This window comes from Enhydra lutris, unplaced genomic scaffold (genome assembly GCF_002288905.1).
Source record: "Enhydra lutris kenyoni isolate GAN:26980312 unplaced genomic scaffold, ASM228890v2 scaffoldscaffold44, whole genome shotgun sequence".
NCBI classification, from domain to species: Eukaryota; Metazoa; Chordata; class Mammalia; order Carnivora; family Mustelidae; genus Enhydra; species Enhydra lutris.
In genome coordinates, this window is record NW_019154128.1 from 4,251,435 (window position 1) to 4,276,842 (window position 25,408).

The following is a 25,408-nucleotide window of genomic DNA, read 5'->3' on the forward strand; positions in this document are numbered from 1 at the left end:
AGGATGTTTCTTTCTTTGCTTACCGTTGTCAGGACCTTGTATACAAAAGAGCACACAATTAATAAACACTATCAAATTTGCTGTTGTCATAAACCAGGCAGCCATACTTTATTTGCACCATGGGCTATCCTGGAATTCACTCTTAAATGGTTTGAAAGCACCGAACATCGAGCTGAGTGTATTTAGAGTTCGTGAAACATGGCTCAGAGTTACAGAGTCAGTGTCCCTAGTTAACACGTTCTAAAAATTTTCACTTTTAGCAAATGAAATATTGCCACTTGAGAACATATTCCTGAAGAAGACCGAGTCCGTGTTTTCAGCACCGCGGAGGCAGGTTTCCACACCAGGTACGCCCATGGTGGCCTCATTCTTTCCACCAGTTCCAGCATGTTTGTATGGGGACAGCACCTGAGACTGAGAAGCTCCTCCCCCTTCCCTTCACCTCCTTCTCATATCCCCTCCCCCACCCAGCTAGTGCACACTCCATGCGCACCCTGGGAAAAATGCTGGGTGACTAGCACGGAGATGCATTCCTGTTCCTCTCTGGAAGGCTTGAAGTGTTGCCTCAAGAGCCATTGACCATGGTCACTGCATTTCCCCCTGTGTGATAATCTCTGTTCTTGGAAGCCAGCCTTCCCCTTTATCCTGTATCTGGACACCTGGGCAGCTGAAGGGTCATCTCTTCATAGAGAAGAAGTGACCCGCCCCCAGGGACATACAGCAGTTTTTCTAGTGCAAGTGTAGGTTGCCCTTCCCAATGTCACATCAAGGTCAAGGGTAATGTTCTTTTGGCCTCTCAGGTTTACCAACTCCAATACCCCCTCCCTCTGGACACTGTGGTTTTTTACTCTTCAAACTTCTGCATCATAAAGGGGAGCTCATGGAAAATCTTTTTATAGAAATGAACATATTGTTTCTATCCCGGCCTTTCTATTTTGGGGACAGGGAGAAAGGGAAGATGTAAGGCAGGGTCACGTGTTTGAAGAAGACACAAAGCCCTGCCAGGATGAGAGCTCTGCTGCTGGTTCTCCCTGTATCCAAAGTCCACATGGCGTTTTGTGACACCCTCAACAACAGCCAGGCAGGGGATGGACTTTTAAGGAAGTGAAATGCATGCAAACCACAAAACTGCCCCCAGGCTAAAATTTTTTTTTTTTTTTTTTTTTTGGTAAGTAGCACTGAAAAATCACAGCTAATGAAAAGGTGAGTTTCAGTTCTTCACCCAGAGGGAATCCCACCCCTTGGCTAAAGATGACAGCAGACAGCAAGACAGCATCCCCGTGTGCTCACTGGAACATTCTTTCTCTTCTTGCTGATAGGCTGTTGAAGGGCTGGGCGTCAGGATGACCGAGCGCTTTGACTGCCACCATTGCGAAGAATCTCTCTTCGGCAAGAAGTATATCCTCAGGGAGGACAGCCCCTACTGTGTGGCATGCTTTGAGGCCCTCTACGCCAGCACTTGCGAGGAGTGCGGGAAGCCCATCGGCTGTGACTGCAAGGTACCCCCGGGGCCTCCCCCAGGCAGTGCCCACTATTCCAGGGTCCCTCCGTGCACCCCAGAAACCACGGGCTTGTGTGTGGTGTGTGCCAGAGCTCTGACCCTTAGTGCCCATTGAAATTCCGTGTCTTGAGCCTCCTCTGATGGGCTTGTCTCCTCCGGCCAAGAAGCCTTTCCGAGCCTCTTCCCTCTAGCTGCTCTGTGCCCGCTCCTAATCCCGTAATGCTTGGTGAGTGCATTTCCAGGACATCCCTGCTGTGTCCTGAGCATACTTCTTATGTTGTGGCTGTTGGTGTCCTGATCAAACACTGCACACCCCCACCCCCACCCCACCTCCCAGTACTGTGGCTTTCCAGACGGCAGTGCTGTCTTGCTCGTGTTTGCCCGTGCACTGGGTGAGTGAATGGGCACATGAGTGGCCCGGGACTGATTCCCAGATAAATGGGCTTGTAAAGCACTAACTTCATTGGAAACTTAGGGGCTCTTTTCTTCTCAATGGGAGAAGATCAGGATTGGTAGTGTTTCTTTTTCAAGGGGAAAAGCTCATGCCTGAGGGATGATGACCAGCTTTCCCACTGTGGATGACATCAACAGGTTCAGTGGAGGCCACGGGTCATTCATGCTGAGTAGCCGGGGCTGAGCGCTGAGGACCCTGGTCCTTGCTTCTCAGCACCTCTTATTCCAACCTGGACCACCCAGAAATCCCCCTAGAGGTTCACCCATGTTGCTAAGTTCTCTGACATCTTCACCTGCTAACCAGTTGCTAAAACACACTTGACAAGACTTTAAGGGACTGTCCTCCTCAGAGCCGTGGAATTGGTACATACTGGGGTCCCTTGGGGACCTCCAAAGGAATTTGAAGCTTACGGACTTCAAGGCGATTCGGGACATCTTGGGGTCTCTCTTCCATTTTCTTCCCTTGCACTCTGCGGGGGGCTTTGCCTATCTCCTCTGTGGTTACGAACATCAGTTCGTAGCTGCTGCCCGATCATGCCGGGCCATGCCTGCCACGGGGAGGCAGGTGGTGACGCAGCCAGTGCACGGGTGTGACATTTCTTTCCTCTGTTACGTCATTCCCAGGAAAGGCGGGAAGCAGAAGGCAGTACAGTCCCGTTTGCGCTACTGGGTATTTGGTGATGGTTGGGGAATGACTTCCATCCTGTGTGGAGGGAAGCCTTTGCCCTGAGCAGAGACAATGCCTCTGCAGAACGGGCCACCAGCAACCAGGCTGCAGCCACGGAACTTTTGGCTATGGAATAGGGGCGGCCTGGCTAAAAGAAACCGGGTGGCAGCAAGCCTGCCTAAACTTCAGAACGTGCAGAGGCAAGGCCCCCTGAACAAGAGGAGGCTGATCTTGCTTGTCTAAAAAGGAGGTACCGTCCTGTCTCTAGCATTGTCTGATAAATGATTCGCTCTCCCTCATAGGTTCTTTGAAGGCTCTTAGTGCCTGTTTCTTTATTTACGAGGCCAGGCATAAGTGTTCCAACCCCAAACTGCCCCGTTCAGTCCTGGCTCTGTGTCTCACTAGCTGTGTGAGCTTGCGCTGATTACTTGACCCCTCTGTGCCCATCTTCCCCTTTAGGAAAGGCAGATAAAACAGGTGTCAGCGTGATGGGGTTGTTACATTCTGGATAGGACAGGTGTCAGCGTGATGGGGTTGTTACATTCTGGATAGGAGCCTCCGCACTCTGAATAGCAGCTGATGATCTCGTAAACGCCATCGGACTACTTCCCTATTCTTTCTGCAGCACGTTCCCTCCACACAAACCCCCTGGAAGCCTCGACCTGTCTCTCGATCTGTTTGTATTATGGGAACATCAATAAAAATGTCCGGTTGGAGGAAGAACTGAGAGACAGAGCGGGGAGAAATGATCCCTTATAAAAATTTAACCTGGAATGGGCTTAAGTAGGTGAGAGGCTCATGTATAATTTGGACAAAGAATGAGGCTGGTTTAGAGGACACGATTTGGATATTTGGGGCTAGTCATCCTTGACCAGCAGCTAAAGTAAAAACAAAGCAGCAGTCCCTTCTCATTTCTCCAATATGATTTAGTGCAAAGACCCTGAAAACTAGTTACCCTTCAACACACACTTGATGAGCAGATAAACAAGAATCCCATGAGCAGGGCCAAAATCAACAAGACTGTTGCAAAGCCAGGCGTTAATCGTGCTGAACTTTTCAACCCTGATGCACGGTTACTATACATGGAGTTACGCTTTGTGGTTTTCTGCACTGTGGAAGGAAAAGAGATGCTTTCTTGACTTGGCTCTTTGGGACTTTTGAATATTTGGGATGGTTTGCTTGACTTTCAGAAGTAATGATGTTGTTGACTTTGGGGAGGAAGCAAGGATAGGAAAAACATTCCTGTTATGTCAGGAAGCAAAGCCGAAAGTCCTGGCAGGAGGGGCCTCCATGGGGCCATGGAGCTGTCAGATCTGTTGGCCCTTCCCTTGGCTTAAAGCAGCAGAGGCACCGGGATCCCCGCTCAGCTCCTCTTCTGAAGGATACGCGCATGCGTAGAGATTTGAAATCTTGGCATGCCAATGGGAATCAGGCTCAGTTTGCCGTCACCAAGAGACTTTTATGTTATATAGATGGGACTTTAGGACCCATTTTGGTAGTTAGCTCACATAGGTTTGAAAACGTTTCTACGCACTCACTCTGTGGTATTTGCTATTTCTATTTAGTAACTGTGAGGAAATGTGCTCTCAAAGTGGAGAAATCATTCATTTTAGGACCAGTGGAAAAGGTGAGAACAGGTCATGCAAATAAAATTTCATGCTCCTCTAACATTACCCTGTTCCTTACATTTTTCTTGGACATTTGTAGATATGAGCAAAAGAAAAAAAATTGGTCTGATAACAGATATTTTTGGATGGGTCTACTTATGTTCTGGGCTTTAAAAAAGTCGAGAAACTAAGGACCATGTATGGGGGGCCCATAACTCAGAGATGGCTGCCCGTACTGTGAGCTTCACAAATCAGGGACTTGAACAAACTCTGGGATGCATGGCTAGCTCAGTGTGTTTCTGGAACATACTTTCCAGCTTTTGCATCATTACATGGGAAACATCAAATGGATACTCAATTTGGCACACTCCCACCCACCAAACTATAAGTTTCTCAGTGGACGTCTATAAAGTTCTCAAAGATCAGAAAATCTCTGGGTTCCTTGGGCAGAAAGCAGCCAGGGCACTGAGAGGGGACTCTTACTCCTCCACAGGAAATCTAACTGTCTGTGCTGTACTTCTAGAAGGCTCCTGACCACAGCCAGTGTAGGAAGCATGAGGTCTGATTGGAAACACCTGTTCGTCCTGCCCTGGAGCAGGACGCAGGCCTCCCCCGCCCACCGATGTGGGAAGGGCTACTCTTCCAGACATGTTCCAGACACGTCCTCACTGTCCAACTCCCACACCCAGCACTTTTTTATTTGTTGAGGTGATTTTTAAGTGCTTAGTGAATGAATCATCTTTGTAGAGTTTCCATGTAATTTGTCTGCAGAGTTTGTAATGAGCACTGAAAATATGTCTATGTACTTGGATTTCCTCCCATAAGAGACAAATCTATTTCTAGAGGGAAATGAAGGAAGCAGGATCCTCAGAGCTGGGAACAAGGCTGACCAGGTGGGTCACGCAGAAAGGACCGCTCGGGCCCTGAAAAAACCAAAGGGTACCAGGGAGGCACACCCCCAAAGGCACCCCACACTCAGCAGCAACACCACCCCTCCCAAGGGGGGACTCAAGCCACACCTGCCTGGGTTCACCTTCCGCCAGCTGAGGTGTGGAGACATTTATGTCGCCTATGAGCCTCTTTTCCCCCTTCCGAAAACGGGGTTGCCTGCTTTGGGACTGTGGCAGGAATTAAGTGAGTTACCACGGCTGGGACACCTGAGACGGGGTTCTGCACAGCGAGTGCTGTCCTTTCTGCCACCGTCCATTCTTCGGGACCTTTGTTCTTAAGTAATTGAAGGAACATTCAGTTGAAAACATGACACCCTGGTGGTCTCAAAGCATAGGACATCTGTTCAAACTGCAGAGCGTGAAGGGCTCTGAAAATCCATCTATCAAGTGAAATCTCTTGGATTTGGGAAATCCGCCTCTGAACTACCCCCCGCCCCAGCCCAGGAGGGGTGGCGCCAGCACCATCCTCCGGGAGAGCCACTGTGCTGCCTGGGGCCACCTAGAGCCAGTCGAGGGGGCAAGGGTCCAGCCAGGCCACCAGCCCCTCCTGCGGGTTCAGCTGGAGTGTCAGAGAGGGCAAGTTCAGAGCCAAGGAGCGCTTCCCATATTAGGAATTTTTCCGACGTGGAAAAATAATGAAATCACAAAGGAAGTGTTTGGGCCTAATCTTACATTGTTTATCAACATTTTACTGCAATTTATCACATTTCTGTGAGCACAAAATTAGCCTTGGTATGTTTTCTGGGATGTGTAGAAGATCTATCCTTCTTTCTTTCTTTCTCTCTCTTTTGCTCTCTTTTACTCTGTCTTTCCTTCTCCTTCACTCTTTCTAAAGGACTTTAGAACCATGATATTTCTAGGACATTTTGAGGTTCAAAGTCAGTGAGTCTATACTTCTTAATCTTATACCACCAGCATCGAAACCGTGTCCTTTGGGGACCTCACAACGTGCTCCATACATAACAGAATTAAGCTGGATGGACTAGGTCGGTCCTAAGAACCAAAACTGTCTCTTTGAAGCTGCGCACACAGGAAAGGAGACGGGCCTTCGGGTACCAACACTTTGAGAGAAGGATTCAGTGTGACGTGAAGCTCAGGGCCAGGCACACAGAAGTGGTCCGAGTCTTTGGGTGGTAGTTGCCAGACCAGCTCTCAGCTTTGGGGACCCCTGTAGCTAAAATCCTGCCCCACGCCAAGAGTCAGAGGAGAATGTCCTCTTGGCTAGAAACCTCAGCATGCCCTCAGAAAGCCAAGCTGGCAGTGTTGAGTTACCTTCCTCTTGCCATAAAGTCTTTTCTCACTTCCTATGTATTGTGGGCTTTCTTAAGAAGTGAGTCCAAGAGGAAGCTGTGACCTGAGTTTATTAGCTTAGCTCTGACTTCCAAAGAGAGCCCAAGCCGAGAGCCCAAGGAGAACTACAGGGAAACCTGATAGCGTAACGAGTTAGATAAGGGTTTCCATGCATGATTTTGAAAACCTGGACACAGGCTGGTGGTCGCAGCGTGCTCGCTGGGGACGGTGTGTGACATCCCCCCCTGTCCTGGCTGGGGCAGCTCACAGAGCAGGTGGCCCGCCAGCTGGGCCATACAGCTGAGCAGGGTTCTGCCAGCTGGAGAGGAGGCGAAGGGCCTTCCAAGGCCAGGCCGGGCATGGGCGAGGGCGCAGTGGTGTGATGGGTTGGGCACCAGGTTTTGGAAGGTCCGGAAGTCTTGCGTTGATGCCTGAGGTCTAGTGAAGCCATGTGGCTGGTCCCCTGCGTGGAAAGGAGCACATTTTAGTGTCTCATGACTGTCAACCCATCCGTTTACCTGTAGCTGCCATGTGCTCAGGTTCGCTGGAGGAAAAATGGGTTTCTGCAGTGCTTCTCACCCATGGGAGCATTGAGACGAGCTTCTCCATGACTGTCCATGCACACTGCCGACCCTCGGCTACTCTTTCCTTCCATCTGGGGCCTGGCTGAGCAGGGTGGAGACTGTGGTGACGTCTGGTGGCTTTGCTGTCACCATATCGCTCGCTGAGCTTCCCCTCTCCGTTCTTTTGAAGATCAGCCTAGGAAGTCTAGTTTCCTTGAACCCATATTTCCTTACCTTCTTGTTTCACTAACACGTTGTGTAGCCGCTGTCTGTCGATGCCGATGTCCTGGGCAGAGTCCGCACGCAGGGCTGGGCCCGGGACTGTCTCCCCTCAGCCCTCAAGCCCTTCCTAGGCTTCTCCACTCAGCCAGGCAGTGGCGAGTCACAGCATGGAAAATGCTAGCAGCTTTTCCACAGGGGCTGTCCTTCCGAGGCGTCTGGTCTGCACAGAGGGAACCCACCTAACATCGGCAAAGGCTTTCCCACCTGCTGCATAATAGTCAAAACCTATTTTTTAAATTGTGGTGAAATACACATAACCTGAAACATACTAACTTTGCCCTTCTGAAGAGCGCAGGACAGTAGTGCCACACGCATTCACCTTGTCCTGTGGCCAACCTCCTGGAGTCTTCACCTTGCTTTTGAAACCCTGTCCCCAGGAAACACTACTTCTCTGTCCCCGTCCCCCAGCCTCTGGCTCCCACCGTATGAGTGTCCTCATAGAGCATTTGTCCTCTTGCGTCTGGCTTAGTTCACTGAGCGTAATGTCCTTAGGCCTCCTGCATGTCAGAATTTCCTCTCCTTTTGGGGGCTGAATAATATTCCCTCATGGGTACGTACCACCTTTCTCTTATCCGCACATCCCTTGATGAACATTTGGGTTGCTTCCTCCTCTTTGATGACGGCGAATAATGCTACTATGGCTACAGGTCTGATTCTTTATGCAAATGCCCAGATGTGGAATTGCTGGATCATATGGTAATCCTATTTTTAATTTTTTGAGGAACTGCCAGTACCATCTTCTGTAACAAAAAAATGTTAAATGCCTTTATTCCGTAGTTCAGCAGTATCACAGTGATAACGATCAAAACCTCCCAACTCTTCTCACAGGAGGCTGACTCCCGTTCCTATCGCACAAGGAGTTAGTGGCTTGTTTGACTTTATTCAAAGTCTCAACATAAGGCAATGCTGAGCTGCATTCATTACATACAAAATGTGGCATTATTTCTGAATGTTTTCAATGGATATGTATAGATCTCATCAAGGATGCGGTTTTTGAAAGGTCGAACACAGGTTCAGCCAGGAGTTTACCAGGAGTAGCGCACTGCCAGTAGCTTCTGAATCAAAGGGACGTGAACTTGAACCTGCTTGGCTCAGCTACGTGCCCATGTGTGACTGTGTGCCTGTCACTGAGCTCCTCTGAGCTTCCAAAATAATACTTACCTTGCAGGGCTGCAAAGTGCCCAAACTCACAGCCTGGCAATGAGTAATCCCTGACTGGTGTCCCAGAAAGAGAAAAATAATGATTTCTTCCTGGAAAAATACAGGCTTCATGGTTTATAATGAGTTTGCCTATATAGTCTCTAACTCGAATTATAGCAGTTTATACTTTGTTTTATTTGTCAAAATAACCAGTCAGGCACAGGGTGATTTTCCCCCCTCCCATTTAAACAGTTCATCCTCTCTCTGCTGTCTTCAGGACCATTTTAATCTCTGTACAGAATTATAAGGGCCCTCCGGCCCCAGTCTGGGCTTGGATTCCCCTGCTGGGCCTTGGGCTGTCCCTCCAGCCTGACCACACCTCTGTCAGGGACCCCTCTCTCTCACCTCTCTGCTGTGTTCATGCTCTGTCTCTGTCTGAAAGTCCCTCTCCGGGCCCTCCGCCCACCTCCCTGCTGTCCATGGGCCATACACACTCAGCTGGTGTACCAGAAGTCTCTTCTGATCCCCTTCCCTCCATCTGAAACCAGAGTCCTGTCCCTGTCCTTGCAGCTGTTTCTCTGTCCTGCCCGGTGTCCCTGTGATTCTGCTCTCACACTTGATTTTGCTGAGTTCCTTCCGAGCTAAGCCCTGTGCTCTGTTTCTCTCTCTCCAGTTTTGCCAATGAGAAGCAGTAATGAGTCGCATGTTCTATGTTCCTCTTTCTTACAGACCACACCTCAGGGAAACCCATGTGTTTCTGGAAAGCACGTCTTTCTGACACATAGACACATACCTCCCCACACCTCAGGGAAACCCATGTGTTTCTGGAAAGCACGTCTTTCTGACACATAGACACACACCTCCCCACACCTCAGGGAAACCCATGTGTTTCTGGAAAGCACGTCTTTCTGACACATAGACACATACCTCCCCACACCTCAGGGAAACCCATGTGTTTCTGGAAAGCACGTCTTTCTGACACATAGACACACACCTCCCCACTCTCAATGGTCGTTCCAAAATGCAGCCAGAGGAATGCCCAGCCCTCCACGTTTCACAAGCAAGGTCACGGTCCAGGCATGCCCACGGGCCTCGGCCCCTCTCTGCTCCCTCTCTGCCCCGGGATGTGTAGGACTCGCCGGGGCTGTGGGTCAAGCAGAGCAGCTGCGATCCTCTCCCCCACCCTCTCACTGTGTCGCATGCTCTGGGTCTACAGGACTTGTCCTACAAGGACCGACACTGGCATGAGGCCTGTTTCCAGTGCTCTCGGTGCAAGAGCTCGCTGGTGGACAAGCCCTTCGCTGCCAAGGAGGACCAGCTGCTGTGCACGGACTGCTACTCCCACGAGTACTCCTCCAAGTGCCAGGAATGCAAGAAGACCATCATGCCAGGTCAGGAACGCGCCCTCCTTCCTCACGGTGCCACAGTGCATGCTTATTCTTTTCTTCCCTTCCACTTGCTGAATTCGTCCTCGCTGGGCTATTTCAGCAAAAAGGCATTGGGCCCCGCTGCATGCCTGGTGCTGGGCTGGGAGCTGGGCAGTCGCCGAGTAGTGAACCCAGGAGGCTCACCCCGTCCCCTGTCCTCCTGGACTCTGTGTGCCAGATGATGTTCATTCGGCACGCATGCAGACTTGATCACAGCCGGGTCAAGTGTTAAGTAATAAGGAGATTGGCTGTTACGGGGGAGGATGGCATGGTGTCCTTTGTTTCTTGGGCGAAGTTGGCTGGTTCTGTTCTATGGGAGAGAGGAAACTTTGATTTTAAAAAGCTGGGTGATTGAAAGTGTATAGAATTTTTAAATACGGCAGCAAAAAGTCTTGATAGGCACATCCAAAAATGAGGGCAAGGGGACTAACCACCCAGAGAAGGGCCTGAGATGTGGACCGTGGGCAGGTGAGAGGTAGGCATGACGGCTACACCTGGCTTACAGGCTGCGGACGACCCATGGTCTCTGTCGTCTGCGTGACCAGTTAATGCTACCAGAGGGGAGATTTGCCGGAGTCAGAAAACAAAAATACAGACTCGCGGTTCAGTCTGAGTTATAGGTAATTTTTTAGTCTCTGGCCCACGTGGGACGTTTTGAAACTGGCATCCCTACCAGAGAGTCCTAGGGACCCAGGAGAAAACACTGTGCAGTGCATGTCTGCCAGAGATGTGGCCCTCGCTGAAGGCAGAGTCGCATGAAGCATTGGCCAGGCCCCTGGAGTCCAGTCAGGTGCTGGGGACCCAGCCTGCAGTGAGTAAACGGAGGGCTTGGAGAGATGCGGCCCTGAGGCCTCTGGTCGGCGGGCGCCGGCTGAGCTTCTCCCATATCAGGCTCACGGGAGCGGGAGGGGCACTGGTCAGGCCCAGCCTTCCAGCTGCTGAGAAGCTCCAGCCAGCTCCCCCAGGGATGGGGCGGGGGGGTGCCCACTCACAGGACCGTCCCTGAGGATGCAGCGGGGAAGCATCCTTCATCCCAAGGAGGTCTGGAATTAAGGGCCGATATAGGAAGACATCAACACCATAGTAATAGTATGTTCAATCTGATGAAGCAGGTGTGAAGGTTTAAAAAAAAAAAAAAGTGGTCTAAGGAGTAAATTAGAGTGTACGTGATTTAGGCTTGTGATTTAGAATGGGAATTTCCTTAATTTATCGCCTATCGTGGTGCTCAGGGTATCTGATGATTTATCCTATTCACAAGCTTAACTCGTTTCAACAACAATCACTTAAGACCTTGAGGTTTGGTTTGTTGGTTGAGGTTGTTTTTTTTTTTTTTTTTTTAAATAGATTTTTTTTTTTTTAAAGATTTTATTTATTTATTTGACAGACAGAGATCACAAGTAGGCAGAGCAGCAGGCAGAGAGAGAGGGGGAAGCAGGCTCCCCGCTGAGCAGAGAGCTCGATGTGGGGCTCGATCCCAGGACCCTGGGATCATGACCCGAGCCGAAGGCAGAGGCTTAACCCACTGAGCCACCCAGGCGCCCCAGGTTGAGGTTTTTTTAAAAGGGGTATCAAACACGTGAAGCTTTCAAGTGTTGTTTTAAAGGAGTTGAGGTCTGGAGGCGCCTGAGTGGCTCAGTCAGCTGAGCATCTGACCCTTGATTTGGGCTCAGGTCCTGATCTCAAGGTGATGAGATCGAGCCCTCATAAGATTCTCTTTCTCCCTTGTCCTCTGCCCTCCTCCCCCACTCATGCATGTATACACACACACACTCTCTCTCTCTCTCTCAAAAAATAAAATCAGGGACACCTGATTTTATTGGTCGGTTTAATGTCCATTTCTTGGTTTGGGCTCAGGTCATGGTCTCAGGGTTGTGGGGTTGAGCCCTGCGTCAGGCTCCAAGCTCAACGGGAAGTCTGCGGGAGTTTCTCTTTCCCTCTCCCTCTGCCTCTCCCCATGCGAGTGCATGCACTCTCTCTCTCGCTCTGTGCCTGCTCTCTCAATCTCTCTCTCTCTAAAATAAATAAATAAACCTTAAAAAAAGTAAATTAAGAAAAAGAAAAAGGACTTGAGGTCTGTACCTTAATAAATAGAAGTAAACACAGAGATCCCTTAGGAGTGATTTTTAAAAATTCACCGTATTTGTGCATGCCGTGATGAGATGTGTCAGAGGAGCTGGGGTTGAGGGTTTTGAGCTGGTTGCATCAACAGATTGAATGTTGATTTTTTAAAACCCTGGCGGCCAGCGGAGTCACAGTATTTCACGCAGTAGCTGGGTTCACGCCGACGTGCGACAGGAATTAGGGTTTCCCTGGTCATTTAGAGCCAAACTCTTTAGTGGAATCCTCCTTGCCACGACCCAGAATTTTCCTTTGATTTTTGGTTTGCTTGGTGTTTTGCAGTGAAGAGATGCTAAAGGGTTTTTGAGCAAGAGATTGATGTGCGGGAAGTATTATTTTAGGGAGATAAGTTGGATAAGGAACCCAAGCTTACAATTTTGTGGTGTGTGATTTAGCTGCTTCTGGTGACAAGTGCCTAAGTTTGGGCGGGGCGGGGGGGCTTCAGTTCTCCATGGTGAACTATCCAAACAGTAAGCTCCTTCAGGTGTCTGAAGGGTCCCGGGCCAGCCCCACAGGTGCGGGTGTCAGGGATATTCGTGACCTCCCACAGCCTCCCAGAGCTCTAGTGCAGTGGGACCCTGTCCCCACCTGGTCCTCCAGGTCTGCCAATGAGAGAAAGGGAGGCAGATGAGACGGAAGTGTTCCTTGCCAAAGGCCAGTGCACTGCTGAGGGGGAGCAAACGGGCCAGCAAGCAAAACCAAACAAAAGGCAAACAGTGAGCAAGTTGGGGAGCAGAAGTCTCTGGCAGCCGGGGACCCAGGGAGGTGTGGAAGGGCATGGAAATCGGCAGAAAATCGCCAAAGAGGAAGAGAGTGAGGACGACAGCAATGAAGAGGAGGAGGAGGAAGAGGAGGAGGAGTCCGAGTCAGAGGCCAAATCTGTTAAGGTGAAAATCAAGCTCAATAAGAAAGACGAGAAAGCCCGGGACAAAGGCAAAGGCAAGAAGAGGCCGAATCGGGGAAAAGCCAAGCCTGTCGTGAGTGATTTCGACAGTGACGGGGAGCAGGATGAAAATGAACAGTCAGAAGCAAGTGGGACTGATGATGAGTGATCAGTGTGGACCTTCCCCCACCCCACCCCCACCTCGGTAGAACTGAACTCCTTCCTCCCCTCTCTCATTTCTACCCAGTGCGTGCATTTGTCCTACGGGCACTGGGTTGTTTCTGTATCATCCTCATCTGTCAACTAGCTTTAGGATAGTGCCCGACAAATATATGATATCATGGTGTAAAAACACAACACGCACAGACACGCACATAGACACACACACACACACACACAAATATTTGTAACATATTGTGACCAAATGGGCCTCAAAGATTCAAAGATTAAAACAGACAAAGCTTTTGATGGAAAATATGTGGGTGGATAGTATATTTCTATGGGTGGGTCTAATTTGGTAATGGTTTGACTGTTCCTGGTTTTATCACCTGTCCAGATGAAAAGTTTTTGTTTTTTGTTTTTTGTTTTTAAAAAAAAAAGGAAATTGTAAGAGCATTGACAGTTTTACACTTAAAGGACCTTAAAGTTCACCTGTCTTGTCTCCGCAGTGAAGAGACCAGGAAGTTCGGGGGCGGACCCCTGGGCTATTGTCAGTGGCCCAGCCAGGATTAGGACCTTGTCCAGAACTCTGGTCTCAGAGCTTTGAGCTACCTTCTCAACTAGATAACAGAAGGTGGAGGTGGACCAGGAGGTGGACCAGGAGCTGGCGGGTGTGAATGGTGGTTCATTCACAAGGTGGGGTAATAGGACACCCAGGATAAACCTTCACGGAATGGGATGCTCAGGGCCTCCCTAGGAGGAGGACAGAACAGCAGTGTTGGCATCATGTCCTGTTGAACATCTTCGTGTAGCCCGAGTGAGTTGGACGCAGATGGGGGGGGGGGTCCCTCTTTGCTGAGCAGTAGCTGGGTGAGCACAACCACTTGGGAGCTGGGGGAGTCTTGGTTTCCCCGCCCCCACCCCTGCTGGTCTGCGTCACTTTAAATTCAAAAGCAGTCCTACAGAAGCCATTTTCCCGCCCTGTGGTGTCTGTCCTGGCTCCCCCTCACTGTGGCACTCCTTCCCTGAACCATTTCTCAGGGAAAACCTAGAAACTGACAGCTTGGGGTTTCAGCCTTCCTGTTTCCTGGCTGTGACTTTTCACCAGTCGTTGCCCCTCACTGAGACTTGAGGAGAGAAGCCCGTCTTGTACCCGCCATGATGGAGACATGGGCCCAGGGCAGGGTCAGGAAGGGACCCTGGGGAGGTCACATTAGACCAGTCTTAGAGGATGAGCTGGGTTTCTTCGACCAATGGAGAAGTCTCAAAAAGGAGGGCCCTCTGGCAGAGGACATGGGCTCAGCACCAAAGGCAGTGTGTGTAGATGCTTGGTGAGACAGATTGAGATGGAGAGAAGTTGGGCAGGGGAGGGAAGGACAGGGGAGGGTGGGAGCGGGGAATGGAGAAGGAAGGGATGGGAAAGAAAAGAAAGGAAAAAAAGGAAAAAAATGTGCTGAATCATAGCATGTGCTACTTTGGTCTGATTTTTGGAAGTGCTACCAGGAAATCACGATGTGTGGGCGTGCAGGTCGTCAGCTTGGCTGTGGCAATGAATTTAAGTAAAACAAAACAAGAGGCCTGTGCTGACTGACCAACTCAAACCTGACAAAAGCCCCCAAAAGTAGCCAGGAACCTAGAGACCGCCACAAGCCATAGGGTTGAGGCTCCCCGGCTTCTCGGCTACTAAATGAGCCTCTGTTTGCAGAGGACCCTTGCAGGAGCACCACTGCCTCTGAGCAGACTCACAGGAACTCACCCTTTACCACTGTTGTCGGTTCCTCACTTGTTTGTTTGAAACAGAAAAAAGACACCCCTTCATCAGGACCTTGTACTCCCATCAGCCGGAGAAGCAGCAAGGTCTGTTAGAAGAAGGACCTTTGCTGCCCCCTGCTGGCCGTGTTGTACAATAAACTCGGCAGGTGTCTGGAGGCTGCTGGAAACCACCCAAAAGGGCTGCAAGTGCCGCCCCTCACCCCCCCCTCCTGCTCCCCAGGGTTCCTGACTGGTGATAATAAAAGACCATTATTCCCCAACACGCCAAGAACGAACTCACGTGGTCTTGCTTGCCGTCTTCAGTGAGCATACAGTTGCCCTGTGTTCATTGACAAGATCCTTTGGTTTTTGAGCGGCTTTATCGGGGGAAGGTGGGAGAGTAAAAGAGCAAGGAGCAAAAATACGCATGGGAAGATAAACCCCTGGAGACAAAGAAAATCATTCTAGGTTTAGATCACCAATCTTCCACTATTTTTACCTGACATTCTGTTGCTCAGTGTAATTCTCCTTGTGTCAGGGCTCATCACCCCACGACTGGACTCTGCAGCTTTGAAGACCGTTATGTGCCTCCCCCACCACGTATGCCCCCCCCCATCCCTAGCTTCCAGCACCTGCACCCAACCTGAGTATTGTATGTACTCTACGGGAGGTGGTGCCCAAATGCCCTGGCTTGGAAGTATAGGAAGCGGAGAAAGTGACCCGAAAGTGACAGCGAATAAATAATCATGCGACGATTCTCTGCACATATCCTTTCTCAAGAGATGGACAGCTCTTTGTCAACCTTGCAAGCCGACAAAATGCAGCCCTTAAGCTCATCCTTTTGACTATATATATCATCTTTGGACTTAAGCTAAAGTTTGGCGCGTTTCTAGACTCTGGCTGCCCGTGTTATGCCAGGCAGCCCTGGTTCGAAGCTGGTGCTCCTTCTTGCACCCTCACTCCCCCATGGCCCGATCCCACTGTGACGTCTGACCGCTGCATCCTACATGCCTCAGCCCCAGACTTGCAGTGAGCCCAGGGTTGGCTAACATGTTTCCAGAAAGAACCAGACAAATATTTGGGGTCTCGAGGGCCATGGTTTCTGTCCCAATGACCCATTCTGCCATTGTAGTGTGAAAGCAGCCGCAGACAATTGAAGTAAGGGAACAGGTGGGGCTGTGCCCCAGGAAAACCCTGATGGTAACACGAGGTAGTGCAGACCGTGCATGGGCTGTAGGCGGGGTGCCCAGCCTGGAGCCCACTGAAGTATTTGGAGAATTTTGGGGTTTTTTTTTTCACTCCTTACCCTCCTTTCCCCACAAACTTGCCTTGTGTTGCATGCAAAGGGGGTTTGCACACCGACCTGTCTTGAACCATTTCTTTCTGTAAATACACATACTTTTATTCTCTTGAAAAAGTATGGAAAAACATTAACAAATACTGAATACTGTGACTCCAGCTTGGTGGTGGGAGATGGGATGAGCCAAACAGTGTTTCTGGTTCTCTAGGACTTCCTGAGCTCCTTGAAGAAATCACGTAAACATATCAAATGATAAGTTACTCGAAAGGAAATGCGAGATCAGAACAGAAAATTGCTAAATTGCTAAATGGGATGTCTGAGTGTCACATGGATTTTATTTATTTTTTTTAAGAATGTATTTATTTGAAAGAGAGAGAGAGTGCACACAAGCAAGGGGAGGGGCAGAGGGAGAGGGAGAAGCAGACTCTCTGCTGAGCAGGGAGCCCGACACGGGGGCTCGATCCCAGGAGACTGGGATCAGGACCGGAGATGAAGGCAGAAGCTTAACAGACTGAGCCCCCCCAGGTGCCCCACATGTGGCTTTTAATGATAGCACTCAGTCATCACTTTTAATGGTAGAGCTACGACATATCACGGCTTGGTTTCCGCGGCAGGTCACATGAAGCGAGTACCATGGAGGCTCCTCGAGGACTCCGGCTTGAGACTCCAGGTTCATGTACGCACCACTGATTTCCATCCCACTGCAAAACAGAAGAGTATTCATTAATGGGCCACTGAGCTCTGGAATTCCCACTCTATCCAGATAGTCTGAGCCCTGCCAGAATTCTCTGTTTTGCAGTCCGGAGAGACAGAGACAGATACTTTTTCTACTTCATGTTCCTAACCTCCTTTGGGACAAATTACATACTGAGTACGCACAGAGATTGTTCTGGAAGCTGGGTGTACAGCAGCGAACCCAGAAACACAGAGTCCCTGCCCTCTCCAAAACAGACCCATTTCGAGGCGAGTCTTTGAGAGCTAAAGTGACTTGCTGGAGTCACCAAACTAGCCCGGGGGCAGGTTCTCCACGTGGACAGCAGGGACTCCGAGCCAGCCGTGTCGTCAGCTCTGCCCTTTGCTGCTTCTTGCCAACTCTCATGACAGGTACCCGCAAGATGGAGTACAAAGACAGCAGCTGGCATGAGACCTGCTTCGTCTGCCGCCGCTGCCAGCAGCCCATCGGCACCAAGAGCTTCATCCCAAAGGACAACCAGAACTTCTGCGTGCCGTGCTATGAAAAACAGTACGCCTTGCAGTGCGTTCAGTGCCAAAAGGTATCTCTCATCCTCCCTTGACCTTATCCGTTCCAGTCCATTTGCCTCCACAGCCCTTGGCTTCAGGCCTCCTTCCCCCAAGTGACGACACCTGTGGTACCTGAAGGGCACAAGAGTCTTGCTGGGCTGGCCCCCCATCCCAAAATTCTCTTGCTCGAGTGTGCATTTACCCCCGGACGGACCCCCCACTCCAGGCCTTCTTCCCACAACGCGACCAGAGATAAAATCCTGTGTCCCTCCCTCCTTCTAGAACATTGCCAAATACTTGCTCCTGTTTGTGACATATGTTAAAGGCGAGGAAAACTTATTATCCCAAAGCGATCCCGTTACCCTTGCACTCCATCAGTGAACAGGAAAACTCCAGGGAGGGAGGGAGGGATGTGAGGAGCAAAGGGAGGCTGTGCCCCATGGACAGGGCCCAGGTTGCTAGCTGCACACTTGCCCCCTCGGTCCCGGTGACCTCCTGTCTTGGCTGTTGGGTTACAGAGGGAAAAGGAGCCCACTGTAGAGCAATTGCACACTATTTGGCTCCGGCTCTATTACGGACTCCGCTGTTGGGCCTGTGGGGGCCCAGCCTGGCCTCTGGCTGCTGTTCCGCGCGAAGGTCAGCGGGGCGTCAAGTGCCCGTCCTGCCAGCACCTCTTCAAAGGGCAGAGTGGCACACTAACTACAATCTTAAATTCCCCTTCTCCCAGTTCCTGCGCTAAGATTATACTGTTTATCTACTGCCTCCTTCGAGAAACCTCCTGTGTTTATGTCAGCAAACCTCTTCTCCTCTCACCCCCTCTCTGTTTGGTCTGCCTGCTGTCATCAAGAGCCAAGGAAAGTTCATGTCATTTGCTTTTCTTCCACTGTGCTCCTCCCAACCTTATGGCTGCCTTGTTTGGCCGCGGAAGTGAAGGTAGCCCATCCTCTGAGAAGCATGGCCTTGTGTGTGTTCATCCGGACGCAAGAAAGCCTTCAGGCCAGAAACATCCATTACCCGCTAAGGGAGGGAGGCCCTCGGGGCTACTAGGGTCTGGGGGGAAATGCAGTCCAATGGCAACATTCAAATGCTTATCGACAAGTGTGCCTTGGAGGAGAACAGAGCAGAGTGTATACGGGCATGATCTGAACTAATTGGGAGTGGGAGCCAGGCTGGTGTTTAGGAAGAGATACTCTGAGACAGTAACACCCAGGAGCAGGTCTGAGCTAGCCGGGGGACATGGAATCCAGACACAGGGAAGACAAGGGTGTGTGCCAGGCAGAGCAAACCTCTTATTATACCTGCCCTCTGTATCCAGCAGATACTTTACAGCCGAATTTATTTTGCATACATTCTGATCCAAGGGGGATATTTATAGGATGATCATTATTACTTTATAGTTTAATGAAAAGAATATAAGAGAAAGAGTCCTGAACCCTGGCACCTGCTTTTTCTTTAGCTATGAATTCTTAGGCAAGTCCCTGCATTTCTCTGGGTCTCAGTTTACTCACCTGTAAAATGGAAATCATGTCTATAAAATGTAAGGGCCTTTATACAGTCAATCCGTGAACAACAGGGGGGCCAGGGGTACCAAGCCCCCTGCGCAGTTGAAAATCCACATCAAATTTTGGACTCCCGGAAAGCTTACCTACTAAGAGCAGGCTGTTGGGGCGCCTCGGTGGCTCAGTTGGTTAAGTGACTGCCTTCAGCTCGGGTCATGATCCCAGGGAACTGGGCTTGAGCCCGCATGGGGGCTGGCTTTTCCCTCTCCCTCTGCTGCTCTGCCTGCTTGTGCTCACTTGCTCTCTCTGTCAAATAAATAAATAAAATCTTTATGAAAATAAGTAAGGGCGGGCGATTGACCAGAAGCCTCGTTGATGGCATAAATAATCAGTGCTCGCGTATGTGGTAGGTTCTGTGTATCCTCAATACACAGAATCCTTACAATACAGTAAGCTAGAGCAAAGAAAACGTTAGGAAATTATAAGAGGAAAACCACTAGGCAGTCCCACGCTGTGCTTAGTAGAAGTGCGCGCAGGCGCAGACACGACCCTCGCGGTGCCCCCGGCACCTGTACGCGCTAGCGGCGGCCATTTCTCTGTGCCTTTTCCCCCACACGCCCGTCGGGTTCAGGAGGGGGATCTCGCGCCACCCAGAACCACCCTTACCCGGGGGGGCCCTGGAACGCTGACTGTGGCTTCCTTGCCTCCTCCAGCCCATCACCACCGGGGGCGTCACATACCGGGAGCAGCCGTGGCACCGGGAGTGCTTCGTGTGCACCGCGTGCAAGAAGCCGCTGTCGGGCCAGCGCTTCACGTCCCGCGAGGAGTTCCCCTACTGCCTGAGCTGCTTCTGCGACCTGTACGCCAAGAAGTGTGCCGGCTGCACCCACCCCATCAGCGGTGAGTGTCCTGACTCGGGCTCCCGGGCAAGGGTTCCCGCTGGGCTCGCGCGAGGCAGCAGCCCTTCCCCACGGGGCCACCGTCAGGGTTGGACCAGGGGCACGACTGCGGCCCCTGACTTTGCCTCCCCTCCGAAACTGAGACTCGGGGGCCTCCCTGAGGTTCCCGGATGGAGCCGGTGTTTTTGCGGCCACGCTCGCCTGGCCTTGTGACACGGGCGGGGACCGCCGCCGCAGGTAGCACTGCCCTTCTAGCTCAGCCGGTCCCTGGAAACCACGTGGCCTGTTCTCAAGGGGTCTTGTTTCTGCCCTCGGCTGGATTTTCTCCAAAACCGCAGTCTGTGCGCATATGGCCCGCGGGTGAGCACCCAGCAACTGGCATTTCCGGGCTGAGCCGCGAGGCTGCGTTTCTAAAGGGGCTTCCTAGGGGCGCTGCCTCCTGCTTTTGGCGATCTCATGGTGGTGAGATCAAGCCCCATGTGGGGCTCCACAACCACCCCCCCGCCCCCGCCACGGTGCGGAGTCTGCTTGAGATTCTCTCTCCCATTTGTGCTCCCTTTCTCTCTTTGCTCTCAAAATCAATGAGTAAATCTTTAAAAAAAGGATAATAAATGTGCTCCCTGGCATCTTAGAGGGACTTGTCGACCACAAGGCCATAGCTACATGAGGGCAGAAGACAACATTCTAGGCGGTTCTTTCTTATCCCCCAAAGGCTGGGGCAGACCGAGAGCCCAAAGCCTGGTTGGTTGCAGTCTGGTTGCAGACCGGCATTGCACCAAACTCTTGGACTTGCCGAGAAATCGAGCGTGGAGGGCAGACGGCTGGTCAGACTCCAGCCCTGTAAACGTGCACCACGCATCACCACACAAATCCGTGACTGGGCCAGAAGGGAAAGAGAATTCCGTGAGGACACAGGAAGAGTTCTGGGTCATGGGACTCCCAGCTCTGCCACTTTCAGGTGACTGGCTGATCCCTGTCAATGGCAGGTGGCCGACACGTGTCATCTAAGCACCGTAGCCTGGAATCCCTGTGTGGCGCCACTGTGTGGTCACACAGACATTTTACAGCCCGTGTGTGCTTGTCCCGGACTTTCCTTTTCCTGGGTTCTAGAATTGAGCGCACTCACCTCAGCCAATGCCCCTGATGTAGGAAGCCCCAGGTCACTAAAATCATCCTTTCCTGGGTAATCCAGAGCTCGTATTTCCATAAGGAATTAAAATACAAAGAAAAGAAGCACAGCATTTAAATTTTTCCGTTAGCCTGATTCCAGCCATTTATATACCAGACTGGAATCATTCACGGGGAAGAAATGCAGTCTTTTCCCCTAACATATGCTGTTTTCATGGTAATGCCTATGAAAGTAAATGTTTATAAAATTAAACCTTATAAAGCAGTGTAATTTAGATAAAAGCACTTTTAAATGTAAAGTATCAGATATGTGTTATTCCCATGGTAGCACTAAAAAAAATTTAAAAGAAGAAGAAGAAAGAAAACAACACAAGGAAAACTAATGGACACTTTCCTCCAAAAGAGGAAAGTTACTTCTCTGGAACGCAGAGATTAATGTTCTGGAACCTACAGAGGAATTTTGAAATTGCAGTTAAAATGTACTTGTAGCCAAATCCCCAAACAATTGTTTGAGATTGTGACTTTAGATTGGATTTTTAATGGATCCTTACTTAGCATTTTCTCTTTAGCAACAATTTAAATGATTTTTGTAAGTAAATCTGAAGTTCTACTTTCCCGCATTCTGTGCACAGTGATGCAAAATCCACACACAAATACAGTCAGTCTTCATTATTCAGAGTCCAGACCTACAAATTCGCCTACTCACTAACATTTATTTGTAACTCCAAAATCAGCACTCGAGTTGCTTTCGTGGTCATTCCCAGACACCCACAGAATGGCAAAACATTTTGAGTCATCTGACACATACGCTCCCAGCGGAGGTGAGGTGAGGGGACATTCTGCCTCCTCATTTTGATTCTCATCTTATAACCAAGGGTCCTCTTCACGGACTATTTACTGCCATGTTGTTTGCATTTTTGTGCTTTTTGTTGGCAGTTTCGATGCTGAAAGTGGCTCCCAAGGGGCAGTGCGGACAGGCTGTCTGTGTTCCTAAGCACAGCAGGTTGTGAGGTGCCTTACGGAGAAAATGCACCTGTTAGATGAGCTCTGTTCAGGCTGGAGTTCTGGGGCCATTGGCCATAAACCTCAAATGACAATAGTTGACTGTGTATGCCTCTCCCCTTTAAGAGCATTCGTCCTCCTTGGGCTGTTTTTGATTCTCATTTCTGTGACTTGCCCCATTGATTGTTATTTCAAGGAAACAGTGGAGTTTCTAAAAGGAGGCTATCCCCTGGGACGTCACCCGACACAGCATCTCCCACTAACATCCTTCTTCATCCTCTCCCTGCCAGGGCTCTTCCTGGCCCCAGATCTCCAGTGTAGCAGGACTTAATCAGAGGTGAGACAAAGGAGAGACATGGAATGGCAGAAATGCTGGGGCATCCCAGCCGCTTCTTGGCTTTTCAGTTTGCTCAGTGCTGAGAAAACAAAAAACAAAAAATGACCTTTCAACTGTTCTGCAGTCCCTGCCGCTAAATCAAGTGTTGCCAAAAACCTCTGGTTTCCAGACTTGGCTACATATTCGAAACACCTTGGGGAGCTTAAAAAAATGACTGCTGCCTGGGTTGCGATTTAATTGGCAGGGGCTATGACCTGGGTGATAGTTGAAGCCTGACAAGCTTCCCAGGTGATTCAGATCTGCAGGAAAGTTTGAGACCCATGGGCCTAAATCACAGGTTTGGTGCCGCTGCAGGCCCAGCGCAGAAGCTATGTGACCACAGCACTTAGGGGTCCGGGATGCGTAAAGGCAGTCAGTGTTTTAGTGAATATTGAGGGTATCTCTGCTTTTCAATCTGTGGGAAAAGAGTCAAAAAGCTGTGCTAGTGCATACCCCACCAGTGCCACAGGGCTAGGGTGACACTGGAAGGAGCACTGAACTTGAACTGAAGCAGTTTCTAACTAGCTGGGGAGATGGGGGGGGGTTGTGGCTAGCTTGCAGGTCTCCCCTAGGTGAAAGACTGAAAGCCCCACATCAACCTAGCCGGCTCTGTTACAAAAGGAACCACCTGCTTGGTGCATAACAGACTTTTCAGGCTAGCATGTGGATAGCTTGAGACTTTAAGCCCTTATAAATGGAGCAGTCAAGGCGGTTGCTTTCTTTTTACTGTGGCAGATTGAACCATTATTTCTGGAAAGAACTCTTTGTAATTGGAATTCATGATCCAGAGTTCAGCGGAATGGATCATGACTTCTAATAACCCTGGGTATTTGATTCCAGTTGATTCCAGGTGGCTCAGGGGCGGGACCAAGCAATCATGTGGTAATAGGCGGCCGGTGTACCTTAAGCATTTGATGAGAATTCATCATCAAACAAGAATCAAGCACCGAACTGAGTTATTACTTCTCTTGTTTAAAATATAATAAGCTGGTCCTCTCTACTGCCCACACACCGGAATGCGCTCCCACACACCCTAGCAGCCCACCTTCCCCCTCTCACACTTAAGTTCATACTTTATGGCCTATCTCATGATATTCGCTCTTCAAGAATGGCCACCCCCCACATCCACATGCCATTTCTTTAGTGAGGCCCTTCCTGGCCATTCCAGAGAAAGTGCGTATTTACCTCTTAGGTCCCTTCTGCACTTCATTCATGAAATCACGAAATAATTGAGCGCCAGACACGAGGCACCCAGGGAAGAAATAAGAGACACCAGCTCCAGATCTCCTAGAGTTTCATTCTGGTGGGACAGAGAGACAGACACAATCGTCCCTCCATAATTAGAGCTCTAATCATGTCGTTTTGGAGCTGGTTTGTGTATCTGTTCCTGCCCATAGTACGAGCTCCGCAGGGTGTCTGGTTGACCTGTGGATTGCCAGCCATTAGAAACTCACACTCTCCAGACTACAAAATCCAGCTTTGAAATGGCTCAAACCAGAATTCCTTCGTTGGTCCCGGAGGCCTGGTTCTCCCCAACCACAGTCCCTTTCTCTTTCCACCCTGGTGTTCTTTCTTCTCTATTAACAGGACTTGGTGGCACAAAGTACATCTCCTTTGAGGAACGGCAGTGGCATAACGACTGTTTTAACTGTAAGAAGTGCTCCCTCTCACTGGTGGGGCGAGGCTTCCTCACAGAAAGAGATGACATCCTGTGCCCTGACTGCGGGAAAGACATCTGAAGCCCACACAGCTGCTTATGACATGCACGGATTTAGACACTCTCATTCTCCACCAGGCAGTGTTGTGTCTGGTCTCCACCGGCCATGCTGAAACTTTCCTCTTGTGCTTCTCAGTGATGTTTGCGTTTGTTTAAACCCTTTAATCCTTTGTACTAGCTCAGTCCCAGGGAAGGAGGAAACCCTTCTGTAAACCCGTGGTGGGAAGATGATGTTGAATTTTCATAATCAAGCAGGGCAATTCCAAGTGTAAAAATCCTTTTGAATGACATCTTTATACATGTACCTTTCTTTCACTACGTATTTAATTTTTAAGTGCAATTAACACATCACGAACTTGAGTTTCCCGAACTACATGAGATAATGAAGAGTGGGCATTTACAACTGTGTAGCTTCCTGTCATGTAAGACCTAGAGCAAGATCATATAGCTTACAATAAAGTTATCCAGAACAAAATCCTTGGCCACACACAGTGCGTGAAATAATGATTAAACATCGAAGTTCTGAGCATTGCGGTATAAGGCACGTTATTGTATGTTCCACTGATCACTATATGAAGTACAAGTTCAGACAGGCTGGGGCAGCATTCACAGAGATCCATCACACCTTTCATTTCAAAGAAAGCCTTCCGTCAGCACCACAACCTCTTCCGGGCTCCCTTCTCTTTGTTCCTCTCTCCCAAACTCTCTTTCTCAGAATTTAACGCTCTGCATTGGATGAAGTAACAGAAACTTCAGAACGTGAGCAGCAGAATATGAGCTAATGACAGTGAAGGCAGTTGGGGGGGTCACTTCTCTTAAAAAGAGCTCAAGGCTTTCCCATTGCCATGGGTCCCTATCCTACCCCAACCTGCCCTCTCCATAAAGTGAAGGATCATGAAAGGATACAAGCACCTCGAGGTCAGAGATGACCTCTTGCTCATCTGTGTATTCCCACTACCCCAGAAATTTAGGGCATTGCTTTGGAAGCCTCTGTTGTTTCTGAAAGGAGAGGAAAGAGAGAGAAAAAGAGAGAGACCCTCAGCTCTCAAATCTTAATGATTTGAGCTCCTAGCTTGGCATTCATCTATAAAACCATCCGTGAAGGCATGGTGTAGAGTTGGGAAAGCACTGAGCCAATTTGTGAGCTAGGGCATTGCCTGTGCCCCTTTCTAGAATGCTAACAATAGTGACTTTTGTCCTTAGTTTTCTAAGGTGGTGTAGTACCATAAAACGACTTCACACATGCTCAGCATGGCTGGGACTTGATTTCCACCAACGTCCCAGCCATGCTGAGCATGTGTGAAGTCAGTTTCTTAATCTGAGTGCTGGACCACATAAGAAGTGTATGGTGATGTCTGAGACAGGCCTTCTGAGAACTCCATGGCTCAGTAGTTCTCTTGCCTTCTACGTCATATTATAAAAGTGAAAGCATTCCTGGAGTTGTGCTTTTTAA

At 49.9% G+C, this 25,408-nt stretch overlaps 1 protein-coding gene across 2 annotated transcripts; it reads left to right on the top strand.

Annotated features, from left to right (window-relative positions):
- Positions 1–300: 300 nt before the first annotated feature.
- On the top strand, positions 301–24,430 carry LOC111155930 (four and a half LIM domains 2). Of its 2 annotated transcripts, none has more exons than XM_022516408.1 (6): positions 301–347; positions 1,320–1,499; positions 9,670–9,844; positions 17,197–17,366; positions 19,547–19,733; positions 23,826–24,430. In XM_022516408.1, exons 2-6 carry the CDS (start codon positions 1,344–1,346, stop codon positions 23,975–23,977), a joined length of 840 nt encoding a protein of 279 aa, XP_022372116.1. In that variant the 5' UTR covers positions 301–347; positions 1,320–1,343; the 3' UTR covers positions 23,978–24,430. The 2 variants fall into 2 exon arrangements, with proteins under 2 accessions (XP_022372116.1, XP_022372117.1); XM_022516409.1 differs by lacking the exon at positions 301–347 and adding an exon at positions 1,167–1,203.
- Positions 24,431–25,408: the final 978 nt, after the last annotated feature.

What these genes read in the sequence shown, in the direction of transcription:
- LOC111155930 (XM_022516408.1), top strand. Translation starts at nt 1,344, where the DNA reads ATGACCGAGCGCTTTGACTGCCACCATTGCGAAGAATCTCTCTTCGGC. An exon ending in AGTGCGTTCAGTGCCAAAAG is followed by an intron (nt 17,367 to 19,546) that starts GTATCTCTCATC and finishes TGCCTCCTCCAG; the next exon opens with CCCATCACCACCGGGGGCGT. An exon ending in CTGCACCCACCCCATCAGCG is followed by an intron (nt 19,734 to 23,825) that starts GTGAGTGTCCTG and finishes CTCTATTAACAG; the next exon opens with GACTTGGTGGCACAAAGTAC.